Source organism: Phragmites australis, chromosome 2 (assembly GCF_958298935.1).
Source record: "Phragmites australis chromosome 2, lpPhrAust1.1, whole genome shotgun sequence".
NCBI lineage: Eukaryota > Viridiplantae > Streptophyta > Magnoliopsida > Poales > Poaceae > Phragmites > Phragmites australis.
This window is the reverse complement of record NC_084922.1, coordinates 3,911,788-3,924,607: the sequence shown is the minus strand read 5'-3', so window position 1 is coordinate 3,924,607 and position 12,820 is coordinate 3,911,788. Positions and strand designations below refer to the sequence as shown.

General features: G+C 42.1%; 1 protein-coding gene across 1 annotated transcript; it reads left to right on the top strand.

The window, feature by feature from the left end:
* Window positions 1-3,561: 3,561 nt before the first annotated feature.
* LOC133895171 (1-deoxy-D-xylulose 5-phosphate reductoisomerase, chloroplastic-like) lies at window positions 3,562-10,307 on the top strand. Its single transcript, XM_062335345.1, has 12 exons — window positions 3,562-3,867; window positions 4,920-5,101; window positions 5,453-5,539; window positions 5,685-5,810; window positions 5,896-5,958; window positions 7,079-7,228; window positions 7,459-7,526; window positions 7,603-7,714; window positions 7,805-7,909; window positions 8,196-8,317; window positions 8,868-9,014; window positions 9,861-10,307. Exons 1-12 carry the CDS (start codon window positions 3,780-3,782, stop codon window positions 10,027-10,029), a joined length of 1,419 nt encoding a protein of 472 aa, XP_062191329.1. The 5' UTR covers window positions 3,562-3,779; the 3' UTR covers window positions 10,030-10,307.
* The last annotated feature ends 2,513 nt before the right edge of the window (window positions 10,308-12,820 follow it).

Genomic DNA, 12,820 nt, shown 5'->3' with positions numbered 1-12,820 from the left:
CCTACTTGGGATGGATGCGATGCTGGAATTCATGTTGGCTCATGCATGCCATGCGGTCGCAACAGGCTGAACATGTGGTGGAAACCGAACAGGGCAATGGCGCCGAGTTCAAACTCGTGGGGTGCGAAATCGGTTCCAAGTGAACTACTTGCCCATTGTTAAGCCAAGTCTCTCGTAGTGCTAATAGTAAGTCGAGCACGATTTATTTTTTTACTTGCCTGTTGTCAAGACGTAGGGGCAGACGGCGATTGCATCACAAGCAGCAGCGTGTTGATTCGCTCGCTCTGTTTGTTCGTCAGCTTAAGCTTTATGATGAATTAATTAGATGGTACTTCGTCCGTCGACAAGGACATCGTCTTCTCTCCAGCAATTTACAAGAAATTAACTGCACAGACATATACACGGTACAGAATCCGTAGAATGTTACATAAAAAGGCAGTGATACGAGTCTCTTCAGTTAACCGTTGGTACATGGATACACCGGCGCTCCTAGTACTGGTCCCTTTCCTCCTTTCTTTCAGTCATCAGTGCGTGCTCCCCATCGCATTGGAGCAGTCAAAAAGGGTCCATACCCGGCCATCCCTTTCATTCCATGCCTAACATATTACTGCACGTAGTGCACAGGCACTCCCATACGGAAAAAATTCTATGACATCTGATCTCGTAAAAAGACTATCTTTTGTGTATGTTATGTTCTCTTCTTTTTTCTAGTTGTACGTAACAGCTATTGAATTAGAGAAAAACGGTATAGATCAGAATCACATACGAATCTTTCAAGATCATCTTTTATGTATGTTACGTGTTATCTTTTTTTTTTCAGTTGTACGTAACAGCTGTTAAATCAGAAAAAATAGTATAGATCAGAATCTCATACGAATCTTTCAATACCGAGTCTCGTAGAATTTTCTTCCCTCCGTTACCTGATTAATCTTCTAATTTCATCTGATCGGTGAAACACTGAAACCTAATCACATTGGAAAGCACCACTTGACCGACACCAAGACTGCAGACGGACACGTGTCCATGCATGGAGCTCGAGAAGGCAAGTGGCAGCACGAGCATGGAGGCCGACCACGCATGATATGGATATGCATCCCAGATCGGCCGCTTGTTAGGTAGTCGGTCGTCCCTCCGGCGATCAACGAGGCCGACCACGCCTTTCGCCTGCGATGAAAGGAGGATTCAATATTCAGCCATGTGTCTACTGTCTAGTGCTGGCCTCATTTTATTGGCAATTTGCCGCGTAACCGGACCCACTATAGTTGGTCTTCACTGTATCCTCCACCCAGGGCCGGCCCTGTCCAAAATCTAGAGGCCTTTTATATATATATATATATATATATATATATATATATAAATAAAAGTATAATATGTAGCTAGCTATAATATAGGTTATTCTGTAGCCAGGGTACGTGAGGCGTTTCGCGCCATTGTCCATGGCGCGGACTCCAGGAATGGCGTGCCCTGGGCTCAGGGGTCCGCGCCATGGATAATGGCGTGGGTGTTGGCCGTGTTCGCGCTACAATATCCGCGCCATTTTTCATGGCGCGGACCACAAATGCTCGGTACTGGAGGTGATGCTAGGGGTCCGCGCCATGGACAATGGCGCAGGTGTTGGCCGTGTTCGCGCTACAATATCCGCGCCATTGTCCATGGCGCGGACCCCACAGGCTCGGTATTGGAGGTGACGGGAGGGTCCGCGCTATGGAAAATGGCGCGGGTGTTGGCCGTGTTCGCGCTACAATATCCGCGCCATTGTCCATGGCGCGGACCCACTGCAGATCAAAATAGGAAAAAAAAACTCACAATTTGAGCAAATGGGTTGGGTCGGGTCATTCGGGTTGGGTCGGATGTGTGAGTTAAGTCCGGCCATAGAATAAGATATTCTATAGCTAGTTATATATAAATACATCTATATATATATATTGTGTATATTGATTTAAAAGTAAACTGAAAAAATTAGATTTAAACAATTAATATTTAATAATGATGTTTTATTTTTAATCTCATTTCAGACCACCAAAATATCAGGACCGGATCTGCCTCCACCGGAGCTGGGTGCTGATGTTATATTCCTCCCTTCTCTTTTATCAACTGGTGTTGCTCCTACGTGACATTTTTTGAGGTACAATGAGGGCGTACATTATGTATACACGTCCGTGAGCGTTTATACACATGTTAAGAGGGAATTAAGAAGCATAAGACCTTAAGTGCGCGTACAAGCACGCATGTATATCTTAATCTAATTTGGACTAATATGTGTACAAGTGAAAAACTCCAATGCAACACCCGAGTATCGATAGGCTGGACACAGTCAACAGTACCACCGAGCCAGAACGTTCGCTCCTGCATGACATTTTGACTTGATAGAGTTTGTTGTCCGTGTGCCTACCGGGAAAGGCCGACACGTTAAGAACAGCCTAGTATGATGAAAAGAATTGATCCTCTGGTTTCAACAATTTCTAGTGTTTATTTGCCGCACCAGGGCGATCTTCGCTTGACCCAGTCAGTAGGACGCTAGCGCAATCTCTATAGCGCATAATGGTGCCGCGTCATCTAATTCGGTCAGCTTGAGTGCTGCGACTAGGAAGGACGTCTAGTTAAGATGATGATATATTTACGGGGAAGTTTGATAAAAGAGGGACATGCTATTCTTCAGTAGCATGTTTCTTTTTTTCTCCTTTTTTAGTCGACGTCGTTAGTCAACTGATTTGCATCCGATGGATGTCTAGTCTTATTTGTCCTTTTTTATTGGCAGCCATGTTTCTATGCTCCGCATGATCGCTTGCTCAGTGCGACTCACTTCCCTGCTCTGCCCCTCCTCTCACCATCTCCAGCGGCATCGAATCTGCATCCACAACTCGCCATCACGCTAACCACTTTATTTTTCTCACCCCCGCCACAAACCGTAGCCATCGACCGCAGCGCTGGAGCTGTGGTCGTATCGCCATATTATCCCCCAAGGTCACCAGCAAACCCTGAATAACCCATTAACCCCCTCCCCAAAACATGGCATATTTTCGTGGGCCTCTATGCCATCCCAAGTTACATACTTTATTTTTTTTATGGTAAATTAAACTCCTTTGTAATTCCCATTTGTGAGTATATATATTATAAAAATATTTACAAACTCAACTACATACACAAAACACACTTATTTTTAACTGGGGTGGGTAGTGCCGTCACTCGTTCCATTCAATTTTTTATTTTTATATTAAAAAATAAAAAATTGCAAAGGTAAACTATTGTTGTCTTTACAACGGGCGATAGTTTTTTTAAAACAAAGCTATTACTCTTCCATCTGACGATATATTAAAATAAATAAAATACAACATTCTAATTCTATCAAAATTCAAAATACTATCGAAATAATCATAATTTTTTTTAAAACAATTTATGTTTTAGAGGATGCTACGATATAATTCTGAAAGAATTTAAGCTAAATATATAATTTGTACAATAAAAAATAAAAAATATAAATTCTATTTTACATAGACTTTTGGACACTATCATCAGCCCACTATTTGTGCACACGCGAGCGAGAGGGAGAGCAGGCCGAGGTATGCATCGGCGGTTTGCTGTGGCGTCCATAGGACCCTCAGATTCCCATCTCGTCTTATCTCCACACATTTTCCCCCCTGTTTATAAAACTCAACGCAATCTCCCTCCCACCAGGCCACCACCACCGCTTCGACCTCAGCGACGGCCACCACCTCCTCCCCTCTGGCCCTCTCTCCTCACTCCGCGGCCATTACCTCAGCCTCTTCAACAAAACCGAGATGGCAGCACTTAAGGCGTCGTTCCCAGGCGAGCTGAGCGCCGTCTCCTTCCTCGACTCCAACAGGGGACCTTTCGGCCAGCTGAAAGGTTCGGTCTTTTCCCCTTTCGACGGCTCTCTTTCCCGATCGCTGCAAGAGCTTTTCTAGCTATTTTCTTGTCTGCTATTCTTGAGTCTGCTATTCTGCGTTTTCCTGCCATCCCGGTGCTTTATTGATTCCAGCTAGCTAATTTAACTGGTAATTTTGGGTTCTATGTGTTCAGCCATTGCGCAATCATTTGTAGGGTCGGAAATTTTTATGCCGCTCTGCAAAGATGAGGTTGTTACGCCGTCCTGTTCTTCGAGGTTTATTCGTTTCTTCCCTTTTGGCGTCTGGGCGGCGTCCACAACTAGGAAATACTAGCGCGGAAGGTTGCTGGCTTTCTGCTACTGTGTGGATTGGATTGGATTAGTCTTGGCTGGAGATTTTAGTTTTTAATTTGGGCCCCGTCCCTGTTTTTGGTGCATGGGAACTGCGAGCCTTTGAGGGTATAGTCATTGTAAAGTTGCAAACTCTGATCCTAACTGTTTTGATCTTGACATCCTAAAAGGCAGAATTTTTCCAGCTTTCAGAAAAGAAGTTTTGATTCCTTACTATGAGATAAAAGAGGAATTTTCTCCTGCACGGGTAAAAGGGTATATTTTCTAGAATTTATGCAGCCTTTTCTTGGTCTAGAATCGCTTCTTACGTGCGTGGAATCGCTTCTTTCGTGATCGCCTGGGTGCATTCAATTCTGAAATATCTGAGCCTCAACTTGCCGTTTGCTACTTCAAGCATAGATTCCAATTCTGTTTCAACTTTCTACTGATTTGATATGATTCAGAGGTCGTAGCACCGCTGTCATGTGACGTTCTGACAGAGGTGGTGCACATCGAATTGATGTTTTACATGGATGAGCAAATGAGCGGCATGTCCACCCATAAGATAAATTGGTCAAGATTACGTGCAATAATTCAGGGTTTAAATTCCTTGGCTTTGTTGAGCATATGGCAGATTGGCAGTAGCGCACATTTTGTAATGTTCTTTTTTGTCCGTAGTTAATGCGTGAATTCTGGTTTCTAGTGTTATTTTCTAATCTTAATTGGATCTGTCTCATTGTAGTGGATTTTACATTTCAAAGGAAGGGCAAAAGAGCAATTTCACTGAGGCGGACATGCTGTTCGTTGCAACAGGCTCCACCGCCAGCATGGCCTGGGCGAGCTGTCGCTGAGCCTGGCCGGAGGTCATGGGATGGCCCGAAGCCTATCTCGATTGTTGGTTCAACTGGTTCTATAGGAACACAGGTAAGGAGATTAAACGAAAATTTTGGATGGAATATGTTAAACCCATAACATTGCTGTGTTAGATGTGCAAGTAATGTTGGTCGTCGAGATATCAAACTTTTGGTGAATTGTTTCATGTCTGAAACAGTAAAATTAGTGCATATTTTGACTTGTTATTTCTAGAATTTTGACTACCGATCATTCAAAGCAGTTAAATGTAATTCTCATCCTTTTGTTGCTGCATGTATTTAGTTTTCAAGCCTAATTAACCTTTTTATGTACCGCATGAAAGGTATGAAACCAGAGGCACTGATATTCTGCACCACTAATATAATTCTTGTGGTATCTTTCCACCTTTTGCATAATCGAAAGACATTGGACATTGTTGCGGAGAATCCTGATAAGTTCCAAGTTGTTGCTCTTGCTGCTGGCTCCAATGTGACTCTTCTAGCTGATCAGGTACAATGATCTTGTGAGTAGAATCGTCCCTTTTCACTTTTTTTTTTCAAAATTGTAAAAGAAAATTTTGCTCACATTTGAACATTTGACTTGTAAGAGAAAATTATGCACTCATTTGAGCATTCTGGATGTAAAATTCTGTTAGGTCAAAACATTCAAACCAAAGCTGGTTGCTGTAAGAAATGAGTCATTAGTCGATGAGCTAAAGGAAGCCTTAGCTGATTGTGAAGAGAAGCCAGAAATTATTCCTGGGGAGCAAGGTGTGATAGAGGTAAGGCATTTCTTGTGATCCTATATATGTGAATAACTAATGGTTCGCTCTAAAAATTTCTCAATATTCGACTCTTGAATAACAGGTTGCTCGCCACCCGGATGCAGTTACAGTTGTCACCGGGATAGTAGGATGTGCAGGGCTGAAGGTAATTTCCCTTCTATTTGCATATTTCTCTTTGTGCTTTCTTTATGCTACGTGTTTCTACAATTGATTGCTGCCTTGATGCTTCATAAGTATTTCAAGAATTTATTGGACATAGAAATGTAAAGTTATGTGCTTGTATAATATATTCCTGGTGTTAGGTCACTAACTTTATCTGTATTAGGCCACCACTGCATGGTTATTGGATTTTTTTTTAAAAAAATGTTATCCAGATGTCATTTGGTTTCATGATTTTTTAATTTGTAATAAGGTTGGATTAGATGAACTCATGGCAAATTAATTTCTTTAAAGTTAATAAATATCTAGTAAAAATGTCCCCGGGAATTTGGACTATTTTGGATTGTTATAGCTATAAAGTTAGAATGTATTAAAAAGGAGTACAGGTAAAATTACTCTAAATCATTTGTAAGTGAAGCTAAAGCTTTACTTTGGTGCCAAACATAGATATGCATCTTTGGCATCGAAATTCGATGCAACAACCCAATATGTCATTATCCTATTGCCTGTCATATTTCTATCTTTCAAGAACCAAGTTCCAGGGCCCCCTTTCTTTATTGTACTACAGTATCATGTTATGGAGAAGTATCTTCAGCAGAAGGTTAGAGATGGATGGAGATAGATTTCGGTTAGTTAGTTGGTTTGGTTAGAATCTTTAGCTTGGAGATAGGAATTGTTAGCTTGGAGATAAGATTTGTTGCTCGGTTTAGTTAGAGATAAGTTTGTTAGATGAATTGTTAGGTGCCAGCTCTATTTAAAGAGCTGAGGATAATCGGCATTGGCAAGCAATGAATAAACAAGAAAGTTCCATGTAATCAGCTGCTCAGAGCTTCTGCGAGAGGGCGAGTGCGCTGCCGCCATTTATCTTACCGATCCAATCAACTAAGCCATATCAATCACGAGGACCATCATAACTAGATGGTGCTAGTTTCAGATTGCTAAGTATCTTGATATTATCCTTTCATTCCCAGATAATTTGACTTATTTTGCAATTCTTACATTTTGTTTCCTCCATTTTGGGTAGATGTGAGTGCAATGTACCCAAATTATTAGTGCATCTGACACTACTGTCTGACTCCATAACTTTGTATTGTTTGTTTTGTTAGCCTACAGTTGCTGCAATAGAAGCTGGGAAAGACATAGCGTTGGCGAACAAAGAAACACTTATTGCTGGCGGTCCTTTTGTGCTTCCCCTTGCACACAAACACAAAGTGAAAATACTTCCAGCTGATTCTGAGCACTCTGCAATATTTCAGGTATCTCAGAAAATAATTACTTTCTTTATGAACAGTCACAAAATAATTACTTGTGACTGCAGCTATATGTTTCATTATTATGCATGTTTGGTGTAAGATTGGGAAAGATGTGTACTTGGCTTTGGATGTTTAAACAAACTATAATGCAATGGTGGCCTTATCTCTGAAACTTGAAATAATGTGGAAGTACGTTTAATGTTTTCGTGGCTCGTATGCTTCTCCCGTGCCAGTGTATACAAGGCTTGTCCGAAGGAGCACTCCGTCGCATTATTCTGACTGCATCAGGTGGTGCTTTCAGGCAAGTCTATTCCCATATGTGTTATATGTACTTCTTGAAACGTAAGAATCCATTTCATATCGATTGATCATGACAGGGACTGGCCAGTTGACAAGCTGAAAGATGTAAAAGTTGCTGACGCTTTAAAGCATCCAAACTGGAATATGGGGAAGAAGATCACAGTAGATTCTGCTACTTTATTCAACAAGGTGTCTTAGAGTTGTATCAAACCTTTTGAAAAATTATTGAACTCTTATTTGTTTCTATTAAGCACTAAACTGATGAATCGATTCTTATAGGGTCTAGAAGTTATTGAAGCACATTATTTATTTGGTGCCGAATACGATAACATTGAGATTGTGATTCACCCACAGTCTATCATACATTCTATGGTTGAAACCCAGGTAAGTCCTAAACCGTGGTTACATGTTTTACTAAAAAGCAAACGTGTAGGTATTCTGCTCAGATGTAGTTCTCCCTACACTGTAACAGATGCACGCTTAATCCTGTCATGGTGCATATTTTTATTTTTGCCTTTCGTACTCTTGTACTAGTGCATGTGGAGCATCTGATCAGAATATCAGGTTTATGATTCTTTCAGGTTCATTATGATATATGCAGTACTGTTTCCATAATGGTTTACATATGGCTTAACATTGCCTTTAGCATTCATGAAGTTCTATTTACCAGGATTCATCTGTCTTGGCTCAATTGGGATGGCCTGACATGCGGATACCGATCTTGTACACCCTATCTTGGCCAGATAGAATCTATTGCTCTGAGATCACCTGGCCCCGACTAGATCTTTGCAAGTATGATCTCTTCCCAACTGCTATGCTACTTCTGCAGTACAGCCAATAATTATGTTTGAGAATGACCTCCAAGAATTCAAGTCTTAATTTTCTTGGTTACAGTATGACGTTTGTTCTCATAACCCACTGAGATATGCTTGATAGCTGTGTATGGGTCAGGGGCACCTGAGTCCGCTGTCTGTGTGAGTTAAGAATGGGTCTGACTTGGGCTACGACCAGCAAATGGTATGACAGCCACCCCATAATTTTTAAATAATAAAACCAAATTCCCACAGAACTCATCAAGCTTGGACGTCCTTGACCTAAATCAGTGCAATAATGATGTCCTTTCGCATCCCATCCCTTCGTCTGTAGTAATAACCAACTAATTACTGCTGGTACCTCAACCGTTCTTAGGTTGCTAAACAAGAATACACTTCATTAATGATGTTGAAAGAACAAAGGGTTAAGAAAGTAAAGGAACTACACCCAACCAAACTTCTTGAATCGTAAGCATTCCATATTGAATTTTCTAGCGCACTCAGGTTTGATTTCCAATTGGCTTATGCAGGCTGGGTTCACTGACGTTCAAAGCTCCTGACAATGTGAAATACCCATCAATGGATCTCGCCTATGCAGCTGGGCGAGCTGGGGGTACCATGACCGGAGTTCTGAGTGCTGCTAACGAGAAGGCTGTGGAGTTGTTCATTGATGAAAAGTATGATTCTTTCTATATATTATTATATTAAAAAAACTTAACCTAAGGGGAGAGACATCCTAAAAGTATTGCATTAAGGTCGAGAAAAAGACTCGAAAGCCAGCTATAACCTGTACGCTATCACTGAGCGATTGCTCATGACTATAGGGAATACATAGTGAGGGACCTTTTCTTTGCGAGAACCAGGGTTTAAGCTCTGGTTGGTAGCCTCACACCTGGAGGTCTTATCACTGTGCTATTCGCACATTCTCTTCTGTATATTATTATCCTCTCGCCCTTTTTTAGATAAAGCATTGCATGTTGGATTTCTATTATCATCCTCTCCACTATTCTTGTAGACAAAGCATTGCGTGTTAGATTTCTATTATCATCCTTTTACCGCTATTCTTTTAATAAAGCATTGCATGCTGGATTTCATCTTCTGATTTGGTTTATAATCTATATGCTGCAATTTTAAAGGAGACTTATGTTACGCTAATGGCCGCAATGCGATTAAAATTATTTGGACCAACCAAAGTCCATGGGCATCTGTTGTACTTTACTTTAGAAAGTGTGAGTTGAAAGGAGGCTGTATGCCCTTAAAGCTATTATTCTCAAGCACCTTTTGAGTTTATACTATGGATTAGATTAACTCTACAGAATCTTGATTTAATCATTCCTGGTTTAAATAGTTCAGCTTAACTATGGGCTGCCTGCTGTTGCAAATGCTAAAGTACAGCCATGAAAGGATGGATTGGCTGTCGGTGTAGATTTTTGTTCTTCAGTGGACACAAATGATAGATCTTTGCCTCAAAATATATCAAATATGCATACCAAGAGGTCATTTCTCCTCATGTTGATTTGCAGGATTAGCTACCTGGACATCTTCAAGGTGGTGGAGCTTACATGCGACGCTCATCGGAACGAGCTGGTAACAAGCCCGTCACTTGAAGAGATCATCCATTATGATCTGTGGGCGAGGGAGTACGCAGCCAGCCTGCAGTCATCAGCTGGCCGGAGCCCTGTCCCTGCATAAGTAGATAGACATACATGCGTACATATGCCTCGAGCTTGCCTGCCGGACCACGGTGCACAGTGGGCGCTCTAAGAGATCAAGGGCGGATTCCCGATTTCCATGGTCAATCGGTCATTCTGGAGCTGGACGAAGACTTTAGGGCCATCTAGGTCGCCGTCCTGAATGTAAATCATGTTCTCGCATGAATAAGTGCATGTGTTCCATATGGATTTTGATGGATGTCGAAAGTTCAAGCAGAATCAGTCATGAGAAATGACCACTTGCATCACGTTGAGAGACATGGCTCCGCCGTACGAACTGAACATTGTTCTGAATTATTATGTGCACGAAGTAGTCCTGCTCGATCCCACCTCCAATTCAATCAGTAGTAAGGTTTTTCGTTGTCAAATTTATTGGAATGTAGGATAGATAGCATGGCCCTTCGGCCCTCAAAGCAGCGAATTATTGTCGGACCTTTTTTTCGGGTCATCTTATGTAGCTCATATCAGTCTTTAGATCAGTAGCTAGTATGTATAATTTTTAATAGAAGTATATATCACAGACATACATCGATTAAGTACGATAATAAGGTACAACATAGAGTTCATTACAATAAATACCCGTAAGCATAAATTTAACAAAACCTCACAGCACAACGGAAACAACGCAAAAGCGACCTATACTCTACAGGCAGCTTGAGTGCAGACGAAACCAACTTTTCTATTCTTCATCTTCCCTTTCAAGAAGTCGATATTTGGATCATCTGGGTCCACAATTAGCAAGTGTGAGTACATAAGGTACTTAGTAAGTTCTACCTCAAGAGGAGAATATTAGATGCATATGGGTAGATCAAGGGTAAAGCTGTAGAGTCTTTTAGGTTTGCAGAAAGCTAATTTTTTTTTATGTAAGGTTCATTTTGCAAGACTACCTTTAAAAAGTATTTTTGAAGAGAACACGTAAGTTGATCTTACGTGGGGTTAACGGTCCGGGGGAGATACTTCCATCCTGCCAGTTCCCACATGTCTTTTGCCGGCGGACACACAGTCCAGGAGGCTTAGGGCACAAAGCCAAAACCCTTCTTTTCGAAAACACGGGCACACTGCCCACTCACACACCAAGGAGGTACTCACGCCGAAAAGCTAATCATTGTGACCAAACCATAGCATGTCCTTGACCAAGTACACGGCTATCCGGATAGGTTTAACGATCTGTAGAGGTTGTACACTTTACCCACAAGATATGCACAGGCTCCCACCTTAGCAACTGGTGAAGCTGTCATAATGAGACACAACGACCTCACAATGTAGTCATAATATCCACCCATGGGGCACTAAGATACCAGGGGCCTTATAAGATCCATGGGAAGGACCACTTAGCAATCCCAAGGCTTTGACATAGCCTTAACAATATCACCAGCTGGACCTTGGGCTACATACCACCTAAGTCTTCTCCTGGTCCCCATTGCCACTACTGGCCTCCGGGTGGGTACCGAACTAAGTCGGAGGGGTTAGGTCAAGTCCTGCCTATTCAGACCATGTGGTTGTACGAGTGGATACTAGGTACAATGTCACAACGAACTGGTCTTTATATGACCGAGGCAATAGTCTCCCAGCAAAAATACCACAAAGGCGAACCTTGTCCCAAGGTAGTTTCCACCTTTGTGGGGTACCTTACTCACCCTCGTCAACACTACTCTAGAGTTTTATTCAAGAACACAAGTTTTACACGCACACGCACCAAGCACACATCACTTCGTATTTTTGAAAAACATGATTAACATATGTAAATAATCTAGTTCTTTCTTTTGAGCAAAGCAATCCTAAGCATGCTAGTAAACAAGCATTCATCCAAACAATCATTATAGATGATGTTGGGACCTTCTAGGGATTCAACGAATAAAGGTAACAACATCAAGGCATGGTATAAACAAGCTAGGTCATAACTATTCTAGTATCTCTTTAAAATCACATCTATTAACTTAATCATGCATATCCTATTACTTGATACAATGGCTCTACGGGTTGTATTTGAAAACATAGGATCAATATGATCAACGGTTCTAGGACTTGCTTTCATTGAAGTCCTCGTCCGCTCCTTCTTCAAACTCTAGATCCTCAGGATCTTCCTCGAATGCTCCTTCCTCTAATAATTGCAACAATGACAAAAGCACACAATCAATCAAACTATTAAAATAATGACTAAACAATCTACAAAAATTAAGAAATTGACATGATTGGGTATATCTCGAATTTAGACGAATATCGGTGGAAGAATCGTTGAAAACAGAGTTAGGACGGATGAGAAACGGGCTTCGGAAGTTTTGCCAGGAGAGAAATTTAGAAAAAAAGAAAAGGGGGAATATTCCCGGAATATTCTGTTTGGGTCGTCTTGGGGCTCGGCTCTCGGCTCTCGACTCGACTCAGAAATCAGCTCGACTCGGTTTATGGTGGCTCAGCTCAGTTTTGTTGCAGCTCCGCTTGGTTTATGGTGGCTCGGATTGGTTTTGTGGTGGTTCGGCTCGGGCTCAGCAGGGCCCACCCTACATCCGAGAGAGAGAGAGAGAGAGAGAGAGAGAGAGAGAGAGAGAGAGAGAGAGGGAGAGAGAGAGAGAGAGAGAGAGAGAGAGAGAGAGAGAGAGAGAGAGAGAGAGAGAGAGAGAGAGAGAGAGAGAGAGAGAGAGAGAGAGAGAGAGAGGCGACGGGGCGGCGGCGGCGCGCCGGCGGGCCTCGCCGGCCGGTGGATTGGAGTGGCTGTGGTCAAACCTGGCCAGTGGGGAGGCGGGGGCTCTTCGGCCAGCGCGAAAGAGCGGCGG

What these genes read in the sequence shown, in the direction of transcription:
- LOC133895171 (XM_062335345.1), top strand. Translation starts at nt 3,780, where the DNA reads ATGGCAGCACTTAAGGCGTCGTTCCCAGGCGAGCTGAGCGCCGTCTCC. An exon ending in CTGGTTCTATAGGAACACAG is followed by an intron (nt 5,102 to 5,452) that starts GTAAGGAGATTA and finishes CATAATCGAAAG; the next exon opens with ACATTGGACATTGTTGCGGA. An exon ending in TGACTCTTCTAGCTGATCAG is followed by an intron (nt 5,540 to 5,684) that starts GTACAATGATCT and finishes AAATTCTGTTAG; the next exon opens with GTCAAAACATTCAAACCAAA.